This window comes from Pimephales promelas, chromosome 1 (assembly GCF_988280905.1).
Source record: "Pimephales promelas chromosome 1, fPimPro1.hap1.1, whole genome shotgun sequence".
NCBI classification, from domain to species: domain Eukaryota; kingdom Metazoa; phylum Chordata; class Actinopteri; order Cypriniformes; family Leuciscidae; genus Pimephales; species Pimephales promelas.
The window spans coordinates 27742219-27759429 of record NC_142769.1 but is presented as its reverse complement, the minus strand read 5'-3'; the positions used below and the strand labels follow the sequence as shown (position 1 = coordinate 27759429).

At 39.1% G+C, this 17211-nt stretch overlaps 1 protein-coding gene across 1 annotated transcript in view; it reads right to left on the bottom strand.

Annotated features, from left to right (window-relative positions):
- Nucleotides 1-17211, bottom strand: part of itfg1 (integrin alpha FG-GAP repeat containing 1) — a 129935-nt gene that overhangs the window by 65444 nt on the left and 47280 nt on the right. The window contains exons 9-10 of the mRNA XM_039693448.2: nucleotides 13515-13609; nucleotides 174-355 (exon numbers count right to left, since the gene is read on the bottom strand). Coding sequence (XP_039549382.2) covers nucleotides 174-355; nucleotides 13515-13609 — 277 coding nt within the window. The remainder of the gene's footprint in view (nucleotides 1-173; nucleotides 356-13514; nucleotides 13610-17211) is intronic.

Here is a 17211-nt window from a genome sequence, read left to right as displayed (position 1 = left end):
TCCTATGCAACCAGTGCTCATTATCTGAGTAGTAATGGAAGCTACATTTCTCTTACTCAATCATTCATCATTACTGTTGCTCCTACTGGAGTAATTATTGATATAAATAAACAATAATACTTGTCATTGAGAACAGATTTTGGCTACTCTACCCAGGACTGATCCTGACTCACCTGCCACTGCTGGTGTTACGAAGGATGACAAGGGCATCAGGAAAGCCATCCAGGTTATAGTCTCCTAAGTGCAGGGTGATGGGAATTTGCTGTTCTCCCGAAGTGGAACTGTCTTGAGGGGGCACAAAGCCCCACACAGAATCCTTCCTACTGAAGTCCAACAGCACCGGCACCCAAAAGGGCTGCAAAACAGAAGACAATTCAGTTACATGAGCTGATACACATTATATCACTGCTAATGTACAAGGTGATGCAGGAGAAATAATACAAATCCATAAGTTTGCATTAATGTCAATAAATCTCAAGGCCACACTCAAGTCAAGATAACCTTCTGAAAAAAAGCATATTAATAGTAAACCTAAATGCACCTTTAATTGATTTAAATATAGATTTATGTTTTTTTTTTCAGAGATAAACAGAAAATTGACACAAAAAGCAGTGAAATTCTAAATTAATTTTATTCACACCACAGCAGCTATGTTTCCATCCATATTAGTTGTGAATTTAACTTGTATGCAAAATTGGAATATTGCATAAAACATTTACACACTGTAAAAATATTGTTGGTTTAACTTAAAAAAGTAAGTAACCTGGTTGCCTTAAAAGTTTAAATTCATTGAACTGGAAAAAGTGAGTTAATACAATGAAGGGGAATGATTTAATCATCAGAAACTCAAAATTATATGTTATCTGAACTAAATAAATTATTTAAGTTGATTTAACAAAAGAAAAAATGTTGTGATTACTGTAAAAAATCTTGTTGGTTTAACTTAAAAAGTAAGTAACCTGGGTTGCCTTAAAATTTTAAGTTGATTGAACTGGAAAAAGTGAGTTAATACAATGAAGGAGATTCATTTAATCATCAGAAACTCAAAATAATAATATATCTCAACTAAATAAATTATTATAAAGTTGATTTGACAAAAGAAAATATGTTGTGATAACAAATCTTGAAAATATCTTTTTACAGTGCAAATAAAGCCGCGTTTCCATCCAGTGAGTAAAAGTGAACAAAATCGTCAATTCCTGATAAACTGGCGTTAAATATCACTAAGAAAAGTAGAACGAGCCACCACTGTAAAATAATAATTTTCATATACAATACATTTCTTGTGCAGACGGAGCACAATAAATGCATTATCTTGCTTTCGAAGGCAAATGCCTGAACGCAGTCGTGTAAAACAGTTGGAAGGTAATTACACCGAACCACTTCGACGACAGACTTTCAGGTATTTGAGAACAACCAAAACAGCATCAGATGATAGGCTGAAAAAAATAGGACCGCCAAAATAAGTACCAAAATGCAGATAAAAATAGGTGGATGGAAACATAGCTAGTGTAATGTGACCCTTGACATGAATCACTATATTGTACTATAAAGTATTAAACAAAGTACCAAATTAAATTTGTTTAGAAAATGTATACTGCACATTAGATAAAGATATTTTGACATTTTGAACACACTCAATGCAAATACATAAGACTGGAAGTCCAAAGAAGTCAAAATATGATCACATTAAACGACAGGAATTAATCACATTAAACGATATGAAATGAATAATGTTTTGATGAATTGAAGAACCAAAGAATGACTCCAGGCAGAATACAACATTATGGTCCTCTCGGTCTCTGAAATCGGTCATTTGCACATGTGTAGGGGTTGCACAAGGACAGATGCTACAGGCCTTACTCACTCATGAATGTAAAACAGAGAGCCAGGTGCATCTCTCCATGTAAGCATCCATGGGGATAGAGGCACAGAGTGAGGAGGGAGAGAGAGAGATTGCTAGAGATGTAGGGAGAGGGATATGGATACAAAGTGGTAAAGAGAGAACGCAAGAGAAAGAAGGCAGAGCGTTCTGTAATGGCTGCTAATAGGGTTTTCTCCTGATCCTTGGCACACATCCAGAATCAGCAATGCTGAAGATCAGGCAAGAGAGAGCAGCTCTGATTTGTTTATTTGTACAAACTATTTTGTATTTGTACACAAATAATATTGCTAAAGCTAATGTTGCTATTACATATAAAACAAGAACTAACGGATGTCAGACTCCTCTACGCTGAAAAGGAAAGTAGAGCTCTAACTCGTGAGTCATGGTGTGCACCGTCGGCCTAGCTTCCTCATTATGAGAAAATGTAAGAGTCCTGCAATGTTTGTTTATATTGCAGCACCATTTCCCGCTAAGCGTTTGACAGGTTATCTAGGACTATTTCTGTTGAACTGTGGTTTAAAAATATTTGAAATGCCATTCATACTGTTAAAAAAAACAAATAAAGATATGATAACTAACTTTTAAACCATTAGAAACAATAACTCAACTTCAAAAAATGAAAGACTTTAAAAATGCTAGAGATGTGAATACACTGTCAAACAGTTAGATACATAACAATAACTAACATTCAAATATTAAAGACATAATAAATCTGTGATTTGTTAATTCTCTTTAACCTTTATTTAACTGGCTTTACAAAAAAAAAAAGATTTCAATATTTTCACTGACCAACTTAAATGTAATTAATGGCTGCAAAACACTTTACAAAAAAGTTGGTTATATGACTTCTTTCGGGTTGAATGGTGGCCGTGGACTCAAACGCCTTGTCCTACAGATTTCTCGGGATTCCCTGAATCTTTTCACAATTTTATTTATGGTAGAAGGTGAAACGTGTACAATAATTCTCTCATGAAATTTGGCAAAACAAAGTGGTGGGCCATATCCTTTTTTGATTGCAAAGGCTGATGTTGCATTCACACCAAACGCGAATAGATAGTCAAATTAATCTAGTCAGACGATTGAACATTTTGAATCCATTCGCGCGTCCAAAGTGAAATTGACACGCATAAAAAAGCAAGCGTTTGAAGCGAAATTGACATGCGTCTGAGGCTAAATCCACTTCTTGTGAGAGGGGCCAGTGCTAGGCGGCTGTCTGTTTGCAAGATGGCTGATGTTGATTGAGCATTCGTCGAGAGAGTCACCACTCTGGAGAGTAGAACAGCGGCGTAGTGGTCATCTTTCGCCCGTACTTGAGTCCACCAGACCCTCCGGAGGCGCTCCCAGTTTGGCGAGTTTGACCATTTGCTCCAGGAGCTGCACCTGGGTGACAGCTGTTTTCAGCGATACTTCCATCTATCCTGTGCTCCGCTTGATGACCTATTGTCCCGCATCGGAGCGAGGATCACCCTCGCCCTCACCCACCTTATGTGTCATTTATTTTTGTTTTGATGATAAATGGAGCCAGCCATTAATGCCAATAAAGTTTCATATAATCTAGATTAGTTATGGAATAAATGTCTCATATTGAAATCCAGTTTTTATGTGTCAAACGTGTGAATGCAACAAATAAAATAATTGGGCGAATTTGCGTCGACCGCGCTGTGCTAAATGCCTCATTCGCGCCGCAGGGCCTATAGACGCGCGTAAACGTGTCTTTAGATTGACTTTACATTGGAATCACTCGCGCCAGATGCTCTATTCGCGTTTGGTGTGTTGCCTTTTGTGATTGCTCCTTTTATACCCAAACACGATACCCTCACCTATTGCCAACTCTCTCTCTCTCTATCTGTGTTAATGAACTGTCCCCAAGCTCCCGTGAGTGCTTCCCTCCCATAGGACTGCTGAGCTAGACCTCAACCCCCAACTGAGGTCCTAAGTAAGCTGTCTTGACTGATGGGATGTTAAAATAGGTTATGAGATGATATGGCAGCTTATCGGTGCACTTACTGATGGCTCATCATAACTAAGTGGAAATACAAACAGGGTTTTATTGAACATGCTTGGCAAACCATTTCTAAACTAGGGTCATTATGGTGGAGAACCTCAATACCAATTCAAATAAAACAAATGACACTTATGAAAAGACACTGAGTGGGTGTACATGCTGGTACGTGTTGGGGCATGATAAAATGGATGCACAAATTCGGTTCTGTTCTGTGTATGAGAGCTATCCCAGAGCCCTTCACTCCTATTCTACTATTATAAGCTCCAGATACAGAAACAAAATCATCTCTCTCTCCTTCTCTCTCTCTTTAGCAGCCACTCACACAGAATGGCCTTAACTCCCAGTCGAATTCCTCTGAATTGAAGACTCTTTTCATTCAACTTAGTAATGATTATGCAAACAGTCATCGCCCTTGTGGCCATCTACAATCGGCTTCCATCATTCTGTGTCTGCGTGTGTAAATTGACTTATATCAGTGCTGACTGCCAGTTAATGCTAAGCCTTATTGATTTATTAGGAAGGGTAGATGGAAATCACAAAGCTGTGGGCTGTCATTGTGGTGAGCACACAACAGGTCTACTCAAGACCCCCTAGCTGATAGCTACAGTCAAAATGACGCATGGTTGAGATCACTACTATTCTAAAGATGGGTGCTTACAATAACTCAAATATTGGTCAAGAAATTTCAGCCCAATTTTCACATGTAAATAGTCTGTTCAGACCAATGTGTAAAAAACTTTGGACGAGCTGAATGAAAATGTAAAATTCCTCCATGACAGTAGATGGCGCTTACAGAAAAACAGAAATATGTAGGTTACCCAGGTAAACACCAAATACAAGAGAGCTACTTTTGGATTCTTCATCTACTATTCACTGTCGTTTGTAAAATGGTTTGTTCACGAGTGCCGCCAAGTAACAGCAGTGGTTCTGTGCATGTGACCAAAATCTTATTGGTTGGCCAGGTTTAAATCGCAGTTTGAAGGAAAAGAGATTACAACACCTCACTGTAAAAAAAAATCTTGCCACATTGATGGCATGCAAATGTTTGTGTCGGCCTGAATAGACGTATTAACAGACGTTAATACAAAATGTTCAAAATGTTTATTGCACTGAATTTTCACAGCGAACATTCGTCTTGGTGTGAACAAGCCTTTAGAGGTTTAAGGGAAAGCAAGAGAGAAAAATACCAAACATAAAAGACTTAAGAGATGATTGAGTCAGTAAAGCTATCAAGCGTTAGATGGTGAGACATGTCCTGCTTTCAGATAAAAGCGAGCTGCTTGCATGTGCCAAACTTGGCATGTAGAAGATAAGCCTGGTGAGCAGGTTTGATCTACATTGAAAGCATCCTTCCAAAGTTTAAAAATAACCTGAACCAGCTGCCGTGTGGAATAGGTTTTGGTGGCATTAGCTGCTGGCCAGTGAAGACTGTTGGCAGCAAACCAGGCTGCCATTGTCGACCTGTACCGTTTCGCAAAGAGCACAGCACACGTCATTATGCAAGATGTGGCAGCATCGCTTGACTGTAACGTTGACCGGAGAATGGAGGAGGCCGGCAGGGTCACAAAAAGAGAGATGTAAAAAGCACCAAGCAGAATTCATGCAGAAATAACCCATACTGTATGTGACTGGCAAAACGTACAGCTTATCAGCAGCTTTTAGAGAAATGCGAACAAGTTTAACCCTCTGGGGTCTGATGTGTTTTCTGGGTCCTGGAGGTGTTCTGACATTTGTGTTCTTCTAAAACTTTTATTCAGTTTATTCACACAGTCAGACATTTTTGTCAATTTTTAGTCAATAATTCAAGGCTAGTAAACAGATGATATTTTAAGCCGCCATACAGCGGGGTATTTCCCCACCATCTGGGCTCTCTGACAGGTCAGGGACAGTTTGGGCTACTTTTCTGGCAGGTGCCTAGAAAGCCTGCGTACGCCACTCATTGTTTAAAAGGACATGAGAGCTCATCGGAGAATCAGTCAGGCCTTTCTAACACAGACTCTGCACATTTTATCATCCTGCTCGTGGTAAAAGTCCACCTGAAAGACCAGGAGATCTTGAGACGTGACTCGTACAACAATATGCTATTGCAACTTCTAAGACTATGACTGGCATCCCAGAGTGTGTGTGATGGATGAATGAAGTGATTAGAAAGCTGAAAATGAAAAGAATGAGTGGAACGTGTAGTGTGTATGCGATGGGACGCATATACATCCCTGTGATCAGCCCCCTGTTGCTGATCACAGAGAAGAAAAAGCTAACTCTCTGCTAGAATTAGCCTCCCATCCAGCTATCCACTGCACTACTGATTAACCCAATCAACCCGAACTGGAACACATGCACACACATACACACCTTAAGTTCAATCAAACAGAAATGAGATGGAAGCTAATCAGTGTCATCCAAGATAATGAGACACTCTGTAATTAACCAACTACCATGGAAAACACGGCAATTTCTCATTTGGCTTCCTGCTTTAAGATGTTTATTGGCTGAACACAGCTGTGAAAGACCTGCATAAATGCAGAATGCCATGAGCGTCTAGACACTAAGGATGATGGGATACCTCAGCGCTAGCAATTACTTCAGCTTTATAGGTTTTTATTCTGCTTGTTCATGGCACACATGACAGTTTGTCATGTTATGAGCCACTTACATCATCTGAAGTGTCTCATTTGTGTAAAAGACGGCTTGAGCCCAGCAAACACCATGCGACCGAAAGGCCGATATGTCAGCAAATTAGGCAATATCATTGTTGCCAAAGTGACAGAGAGGGGAAGAGAGAGGGAATGATCTCTTAATGCAGATAGCCTTTCCTTAGCAAAAGTAATGGGACATCTTAGACAGAGGAGATGCTCTGCACAGAATACAAATGGCCCATTTCTTCCCTCCCTCATTTCAGTCAGAGAGACATCATCACGTTTGCATTGCCAAGACTCTATCCCCGTGGCTTTGTTTACTAAAGCGCAAAAAGTCCCTGTTATAGCCGAGCTATGCTTTCCACCACTCCCACATCCCAGCTGTGACGCTTCATTAGGCCAAGAAATTAAAATCAGAGCTCGCCGGCGGGAAGACACCAGACGAGGTGCCATTACATCAATAGGTGTCACTGACAGATGATATGAAAATGCGACATCTAATGAACTTCCATCTTTATGACACTCCGGGAGAAAAAGAAAGAAAGAAAGAAAGCTTCATTGCTCATCACATTAAAGGCAATCCAACACATGCCATTCCACCCTGCATGTGAAACAGAATCTACAACAGACGGTTTCTTCATTAGCCTCCCTAGAGGAGAGAATCACAATTTGTAATGAAATGTGGTACAAGAATCAGGAGACGAGCATATCAGATCTGTTAATGGCAGGAAAGGTGGGGAAGGCAGGGATCCTACACATTTACCATTTTAAAATACCATACTTTTCCAGACTCAAATTTACAAACCTCTCTGTAGATTTTCAGACTATATTCAGAGTGCCCCTATTATGCTTTTTCAAATATTTTATGCAATGTGTAATACAACTATCTGCAAAGTTCCGAAGACGAAAGCGCATGCGATAAATAGTCAGTGTTTCTCAAAAGAAAGAATCAACACTGAACAGCCTAAACAAGTGATCAGGAATTTGAACCCAAACACATTTGCCCAATGACCACCTATGTTCTACGTTGTCCATCCGTGACCCGTCCTAAAACACTGTAGCTGATTCTTGTTGTGTATGTCGAGAAGATGCTGTTTTCTACTCTGCAAAAGCAAATTCTCTTTGTAAACACTTCCAAAGGATGAGGATGAGAGAGGATGTTAAAATTACCACAGCGATACAATAGCAGTAAAACCTTTTGACGAATGCTTCTCAAATCTCCATGAAGTCTAAATGAGGAATGAGGATTACGAAACGCTCCATGTCCATTAAAGATGGGACAGTACCCACTTTATCAGTGGGGATGCGCCGATCCGATACTCAGGATCGGTATCGGCTCCGATACTGCCATTTTCAGGAGACTCAGGACCTCTGTTTAACGTCTCATCCAAAGGATGGTGCTCTTTGACAGTATAGTGTCCCTGTCACTATACTGGGGAGTTAGGACTCACACAGACCACAGGGTGAGCACCCCCAACTGGCCTCACTAACACCTCTTCCAGCAGCAACCTGGTTTTCTCAGAAGGTCTCCCATCCAGGTACTAACCAGGTTCAGCCCTGCTTAGCTTTAGTGTACAATCGCTATATGGTGTAATATAGGCATTTAGCTTCCAAAAAGCACTTTAAGTGGAAGACCAATTACAGCAGACTGGCCAATCAGAGCAGAGTAGGCTCGCAGGAGTCATCGGACCTGCATTTGAGAATCACTGAAAAATGTGGTGATGTGCAATGTACATTGTGATAAAATTAAAGCGTTTTTAGCAAAGCAAAAAGTATTTTCTGGCCAACGAAAGAACAGTGTGTGATTCGGGTAGCATTACAAGACAAATTGGAATGAAACATTAAGAGTATTTGTCCATTTCCATCGGTTTAGAAGTCAAAGAAACTCATACCGGTTTGCAACAACTTGAGGGTGAGTAAATGATGACAGAATTTTCATTTTTTGGGTGGAGTATCCCGTTAAGGTGAAAGAGCTAAGGTTGAAATCGAGCACTGTGTTTGAAATTCTGCTATCACTAAGGCCGAATGCACAGATCCATTGGATGACAAACATCCAATTTCTTTCTCACGTGATGTGCGAGCTCCTGCCTGTATGTGAGAGTGTTACAAAGCAGCAGCAAATTTAGAAACGTACGTGTACAATAAGAGTTACGTGCATAAAAAACGTGCATTCACCCAATTAAATTTAAGCATCCAGGTGGTAAGATCAAACATATCTTTTATGGAGTGCTCTCGGAGTACGGCATGCATTTATTTGCCATTTTAACTGTTGGAAACGAACCGTAAAAGTGAACTTAAAAGATTTCCTATCCTGATGCGCTCTCTATAGTCCAGGATCAGCGACAAGTCGATGTCAAGTTTGAAGCATCACGGCAGAACATTAAAATTGACTACTCGTGCACAGTATAGCACACAGCACACGGATACTGAATTGAGTTCTCTTTTGTGTCTTCGAGCGCCTAAATGGTTTAAAATCACATGAATCAATAAGTGGAATCAAAATGTGCGTGTCTTGTTGAATCAATGGAAAATTCTTATCAGGTAAATCTTTTTTGGTTGATTTCTGATAACGCATTCAGCTGCCAATAAAAGCGCAGCCATCTCAGCTCCTATTACACATTTTACCATATTCAAATCTGAACACATTCCCACTTAATCAGTTTAACTAATGTTAAGAACTATTCAGATTCTGTATGGGTCGACTAACAACTCATGAGTGGCAGCACACAAGCTGAACAGGTGGTGCTGTGACTCTAGGGGAGTGGGACGGTATAAGTACTGACAGGATCACCAGCTGCCTGAGAGAAAGAGAAAATGAAGGCCTCAGTGCCCTGTAAGCAGATAATGGCCAATCTAACCTCCGAGTGCAGCAATGGCTCAGTAGAGGATATGTCTTTACACGGATGTCTGAAAATTTTTGCCCGTAGTAGAATTGCCCATAGGACACTTCCTTCTGATCATTTAGAGGTGTCAGGATAAACGGAAATAGATACATACATAGATTCTGCACTTGCACTGATCAATACCGTTAAACAAACTGCTCAGAGACTGACGTTTTAAGTGATTTCAGACTCACACGATACATAGATACATAGGTAGCAAATAACCAGACACACACACACACACACACACACACAAAGACAGGGCCAGCAGTACTCGGAGTGTGAGCCATGATAGTGAGTGCAAATTTTATTTATACTCTGATAAAATACAATGAAATAAATGACCTGACACACTCAGCTGATGCTGCCAAGCTGGAAACAAAGTTGCTATTACAGAGTACATGAAAATGAAATGAATAAGTGTGAGACGCCCCGGGCTGAAAGAGAGAGCAGCTCAGCCGATGAAGGCGTCCATACCTCCCTCCTTCCCCCGTTCACTCCCTCATGACTCTGTTGAAATTCAATACACACATACACTTCCACCACCTCAGACAATCTATTGCCTCGCTCTCCATCATTTCCTCCCCATCTCTCTTTCTCTCACCCGCCATGTTTTATAGATGCTGCTTTGCTGCATTGCAGCTTAAGGGATAATAGTTTAATTCTGTGGTGATCCCAGAGATCTAGGCACCCATGAAGAACAAACAGGTGTAAACCACATGCAAAAATCTGGAAATGGATGTCATTTCCCGATTTTCACGGAACATCGTCAAAATGTTCAATACAAAACCCGATTTGAGTGTTTCTAAACTAGACTGTAGCTTAACCTTTGAGGGAAAAAAAATACTGAAATTGTCTCAAATGTTAGACGCTAAACCTGAAAAGAAATGGATCATAATATTTTAGGGTAAAGATAAGCCTTTATGGTAAATTGAATTGGCTTATATGCCCCTCACATTGAAATCATCTCTAAACAATCCTACCTTAACGGTTGCCATCCCCAATTTTATTTTTTCCTTTATTCCGAATCCAAAGCAAGTCTATGGAGGATTTGTGTGTTTGGATAGCATTTTGAGAGAAATTATCAAACAGGCAATTAACAAGTTGGATTGTGATTTGTGAAGATTACAATCTACAATACAACAATTCAAATAAATAATGTGGAGCCAAGCCATGCAATTCTTTATTTGCCAGAATGATCATTTTAAAATTAACTTAGAATCTGACTGGGAGCCAGTGTAAGGACTCCAAAAAAGTAATATGATTGAATATCCCAGTCAATATCCTTGCGGCCTGCTACTTTTAAAGGCATATCAGTCTAAACTTCTCAAATAAGGTTTTCTGAGCGCACACATCTGAAGAACACACACAGAAAGCTGGCTGTCAGACGGCACATACCTTGAGTATTAAACTAAGTTCTCTTTTAGATCTTATTGCACTTAAACTGTCAAATACACACAAGGTTATGTCAAAAACACACAAAGTTCACATAAACATGTTCGGTTATGTCTGTGAACGCAAGTAAAGAAAGCAAGTAAAGAAATCGCATTTGAATATTAGATCTGTGTATTATATCAGCGTAATATACAGCATCTACTGCTATATATGCTGTTAATATGAATCATAAAACAAAAGAAAAACAGAAAATCACTCACTGCTCTTGATTAAATAACTAAAATAGAATTAAAAAGAATACATTTCTTAATTGAATGCTGTTCATGCTGATAAACATGGTGGAATGTGTACAGCTCACTCAGGACGGGGTCTATGGGGTCTAATAGGGTGGAGTTCGTCAGCAGTCGTGGGGGGTGTGTACACACACTGCCGACATACCTTTATGTTCAAACACCATGTAAGAGTGAATTTTGCATAATAGGTCCCCTTTAAATTTAAAATGAAAAAAAAAAAAAAAAAAAAAAACATTACGCACCATCTTCACTAACCACAAGTAACAGGGACATACACATTTATAAAGCCAGTAAAATATGTGTATGTGTGTGCGTGTGAGTGTAATGAAAATCGTTGTCCCCAATCACTCTAATGAGTGTGATGTTACATGTGTTTACACTGTCAATATTAGGCAGATGAGCTGGAAAAGAAAACAGAGAGAATGAGTTTATTTAGCAGACTTTGTGTGTGAAAGAGAGCATTTGTGTGATTAGCAGACACACACCCACCCACCCATCCACAACAAACATGCTTAAAAACAAAGAAACCCCTGGGCCAATTAAATCATAGACTGCAGTTCTTCTTTGACTACAACACAAGCGCGTCTTTTGTTATTATCTATCTTTTGTCAAGTGTTTGTTTTCTTTTTATCTTGTCTTTTCAATACACCTTGTGTGCTGCTATGTCTATATCAGTCTTGTTCATTATTTGACAGCGTTGAATAAGTGCTTTCAAACCAATGCAGATGCGGTTTTCTGAACGCTAAAAAGAATGGAAGGAGAACCTCGAAGAAAGAAAGGAAGACCAATAATGGACAAAGAAAAAGGGATGGAGATGGACAAATGGGAAAATAATGAAAGAGACCAACTTTTCTTTCCTTTCAGTGTATCTGATGGTGAAGACTAGCGCATGTGGCAGGCGGACAAAAGCTGACACGTGTTCCCCGCCCTTTACATTCTTGCCCTCTCCTCGTCTCCGTCCATCTTTGTTCCCTTTCTCTCTGGTCCCAAGGCCTGTGACAGGCGAACTGTCTGTGTGTGTACATGTGCGAGGACAGCGAGATAACCGCTGCCTTCCACTGTGAAGCTGACATTCAGTTAAGAGCATGAGCTGCCAGCCCACAGCCTTTACACAATGAGCTCTAAATACATTCCATTATCAATGTATTATTATTATAAGCTGCTATTATAATCTTCATTTTAATGTTCATATATGGGGTGAATAATATTTACTCAGCATTCCAGAAGATTCCCTGCATGTTCCTTATGAGATCCATAGATTGTAAAGAACGATCAATCCCTCATCAACTGACAATCCCTCCATTCATTCATCTGATAATCCACCACTTTATTCACTTAAATCCATACAAAATTAGGGCTGGTTAAAAATACAGTGTGTTCACTGGTCATTCTAGTTTGGTGTGTTCACTGTTCATTCTAGTGTGGTTATCTGGTTATTTGGTCAAGACTAAAAAAAAAAAAAAAAAGAAAATTATGCATTTATTCCTGGTTCGTACAGAGTGCTACGAATTCCATATATAATATAATTTGGCATATTATAACAAAAGTACAAATATTACAATTTCTAATAACGTTTTTACACTTCAAAACATTTTAAAATGTGATTTTTTTTTCTGTGATGGTAAAGCTTAATTGTCAGCATTAGTCATCACATGATCCTTCAGAAATCATTCCAATATGCTGATTTGCCACACAAGAAAAAAACTTTTATGCTATGAAAATGATTGGACTGAAAAGACTATCCCAGTATTGAGACTCCGTATGAGCAATTCACATTGAATGAGGCTATAAGGATTTTAAGACACGTCTCATGTACTCTATCCCTTATGAACTCTTACCATCTGGAAGAAGGTATAGAGCAGGTTTAAAAACTCTTTTGTGCCGGTATCAATTAGACTGATTAGCGACGTCTACCTATTCTTATGTGTACATGTATGGTACAGTATGTATGAATTTTATGTGCAATTTTTTTTCATGTATCAGGTTCTGTCGAAATGCTGGCTATTGAGTCCATTACAAATTTCCCTATCAAGGACAATAAAGTATATTTCAATTTAAATTTGTCTTTGAAGAACAAAAAGTTCAAAAGAACAGCATTTATTTCAAATATAAAATACATATATTTTTTAAAACATACTGAACCCAAACCTTTGAACAGTAGTGTACCCAAATGAATCTGGATCAAATTAAATCATATCAAGAGCTTGTGAATCAGGAAATCTGTATCAATTCCCAATTCCCAACGATTCATCTCTCAAATCCACCCACTGGTTTTAAAAACAACTGTGACAACATTTAAAACAGTGCTGTCGCTTTCCTCATAGCACCTCTGAAACCTCACTGACCTCACTGACAGATCACATGCAATTGAATGAAATGGTGAGCGAAGGAGTGAGTAATAATCGAAGGCTTGCATACCTCTGTCTCTCCAGTCTTGGCTAGGTAAATTGCACTTTTGCCACATGCATCATCCATACAGACCGGCAATAGGTGGTCTTGGGAGCCGTCACCATCTGAGTAAAAGCAGAACAAGAGATAGTAAGAGAGAAGGGAAGGTGTAAAATGAGGTCAATGATACAAAAATGCATCTTTTAATTTGCTTTATAATGCTCCTGAATCTAGCATATGGAGATAACATCATGTGATCTTGAGCATGTGTAATGAAGTGTGTGGCAGCCTGGTGCGGAGCAGTTTGTCCTGGTGTCAAAATTATGTCCCTGAGTCTTTATTCCATCATGTTTACCACTTGCATGCTTGACACAAAGCAACTATTATTAATATGTAATATTAATAAATCGGGAAAGGAATAACATAAATCAAGAAAAGAAAAAAAAAAGAGGGAAAAAAAGAACTGGAGGGAGCAGCAGTGAAAAACAAAATAGGAGATATGCATTGACATTCATAGGATCTACCACACACCAAATAGCCACGTAGATCAGACTGGCAGCCAGCGGAGAGACAGAAGTACATGCGCACATGCACACACCCACATGCATGCTTTTCCATAATGGTGGAGACTTTCCACTTTCAGATTCAGTCAAAGTCATGGGTTTGATAATATATAAAGGCAGCTGACTGAAAAAATAAATGTATGTATTTATATATTAGGGTTGTCGCAGTTTATATATTACCGGTGTTGTGTCGAATTTAGACAAATTATTATTAATAATAATAATAAATTATTATTATTACCAAATTATTAATTATTAGGGGGAGGATTGGGATTAGGCAATCAGGTACTGACTTCAACGAGGGGGGTAATAATTTGACAGGGGGGTCGAAATTAGGCACAACACCGGTATTGACCAGTTTGAAAAATTAAAAAAGTATAACATGTTATTACTGCAAATTCTTAATATGATAAATAATCCAGCACCAGTCACACTCCAACATAGTAAGTGGCAGTATTTCAACACTGGTTGCCACCCATCATAAAACTGAAAAAAGATATCAATGACGTATACGTCAAACGTCTCTCTCTTGAAACCAACACGGAAGTGAATTAAACTGCAATTCATCAACCGGCCGCTTGAGGCTGGGTGCAAATTGAGTCAAATCTGTAAAAAAAGCAGACTCTGGAATTAATGAGAGAGAAATTGAAGACCTGGAAAAGTCAAGAAATGAAACTGGGACTGTTAAAGAGATAGTTCACCTTGAAATTAATTTTTGATATGTTTTAGCTTACCTCAAGGGCATCCAAGATGTAGGTGTCTTTGTTTCCACAGTATTTTCAATTTTGACATTTTTCGGTCAAACCGTTGTTGTCCGTCAGTCATATAAACATATTTAGATCGCAATGGAAGACGATTTCGATACATCTAAATATGTTTAGTGAAAGGTAAAACTTCCGAAATCTCCGTGTAAACAATGCGTGACGTAGACGTGTGAGAGATCACTTCCGGCGTTCAGTTGGACATCTGATTCAGATCAGTTCGACATAGCTGTTAACAAGAGGTAAAACTATATAAATACTGTTCGTTTTCTCACACAAACCGCTCGTTTCGTGTCTTAGGCAATCAGTGTGTACTTACATTCACAAGTCATTAAATCATGTTTCATTTTGACTTCTCTGTGCATGCTCTTTGAGGTGGACCCCCTAAACCAGCACTTTATGACTGACAGACAACAACGGTTTGACCGAAAAATGTCAAAGACACCTACATCTTGGATGCCCTTGAGGTAAGATAAAACATATCAAAAATTAATTTCAAAGTGAACTATCCCTTTAAACAGACTATGTGGTCTGTTCGCTGTTTTCAGAATTGGAGTGCCTAGAAAGATCTGGCTATTGATTTCAAAACCAAAATTGACTTAAAGCAGGCTCTCAGTCAGTTTTATGCCACTGTGAAAAATGGGAAAGGTGAAGAATATGGTTTCAGCAGTTACGTCGGCCTATGTGCGGGGCTTAATGGTTACATAAATGATCCTCTGATCAGCCGATCCTGATGTCTGTTGAAAGATCCTGATATTATCAATAACAATAACCTTTACGGAGTGGTGAAAAATCTTCGACCGAGAAAGGCGTGACAAAACAACCCACCATCCTGCGTTAACGGAGGCAGACTTTCAGAAAATCCAGCAGTCTGACACTGAATCCAAATTCACCTGAGGGTCTTGTCAACAAAGTCTGGTTTGATGTACAGCTGCATATGGGACACAGAGCTAAAGAGGGCAACCGGCAACTGAAGCAAGAATCATTTATCCTGAACTTCCTTGGTTCTATGTTGCCACGGATTTGTAAAGCACTGAGACAATCTATACCAACCACTGCTTGCGAAGCACGACTGTACAAAAACCTTCTGACGCTGGCTTAGAAGCGAGAGAAATCATGTCAGTGACGGGGCATAAATGTGAATCATCCCTGCAATCTTACTGGTGTCAAAACTTTGAGGAGAGACGATGCTGGAGCAATATCCTTGCCTCTGGCACTGCACAAATAAAGCGCACATGTACAGAGATCAAATAAGTTAGCACTCTTTGCTGGATAAGGAGTTTTTAACAATTCTTCGGCAATTGCACAATTAATGGTGATCCAGATGAATTTTAATTACCCCAATCTTTAAGCATGTTTTTCACTGTCTTTGTTGTTGCATGTATCGCTTAGCAACCGCTTTGGAACTACGTTGCTTGGCGGAGGAATAAATGTGTTATAACTTCATATTTTTTGTTGCCACGTATTGCTTTTATAAAACGGTTACACCATAAAAATATTCATTTTAATATTTATTTTATTCATAAAATAAACACCAGCAACAAAAAAATATAACTTTATAACACATTTATTCCTCCGCCAAGAAATGTAGTTCCAAAGAGGTTGCCAAGCAATACATGCAACAACAAAGAATCACAAACGGCAGTTGCGCAGTATAACTAATGTAATGTAGTCACAGGTGTACTTTGTTGAGTAATTTACAACGGCTTCAAACGTGGCTCAACCAATCAGAATCAAGGATCGGAACTATCCATTTTGAAAAGTGTCTTTTTGTTGTTACCACAGTGGAGCTGATTTCAAGGGATGTTTGTTCTATAAAACACATATATCACCAGCAATCAGAGTAAGTCTCCTTTTAACTCTTGAGATCTTGAATCTATGCTGGCTTTTGTTTTCTGTACCTTTAAGAGCTACATCAGCAGAAGGACATACTACATTTGACAGTGTGTGTCTGTGTGAGAATCAAAGCATGTGTACGCGTACTGTAGATGACTACTGTGAGCAAGTTCCTTATTGCTGCTAATGACTACTGCTTCCTGATATACAGTACACATGCATACGTCTAGAAACACAAAAAAAGTCCGTTTACGACACACACACAATGTCATAATGACTGGGTGTTGAATACCACATCACATTGAGAAAAAAAAAATGTAAAAGGACAGCTCTGTCATTCGTAACCTTCCTGATGGCGCTGTAGTAGTGCATTTCATTCAGCTAATGAATAATGCATTTGGCTGTCACGTGTAAAAAAAGAAAAGAGCAATTACCATCCTGATAGAGCAGATGGAGAATTTTGTCTAACATATGTTGTGCATTCATAATGACACATCTATGTCAAGACTGACTACATTCTGACAGTGCACACTCATGAATTATAATTATTTTGCACTGTACACGTGC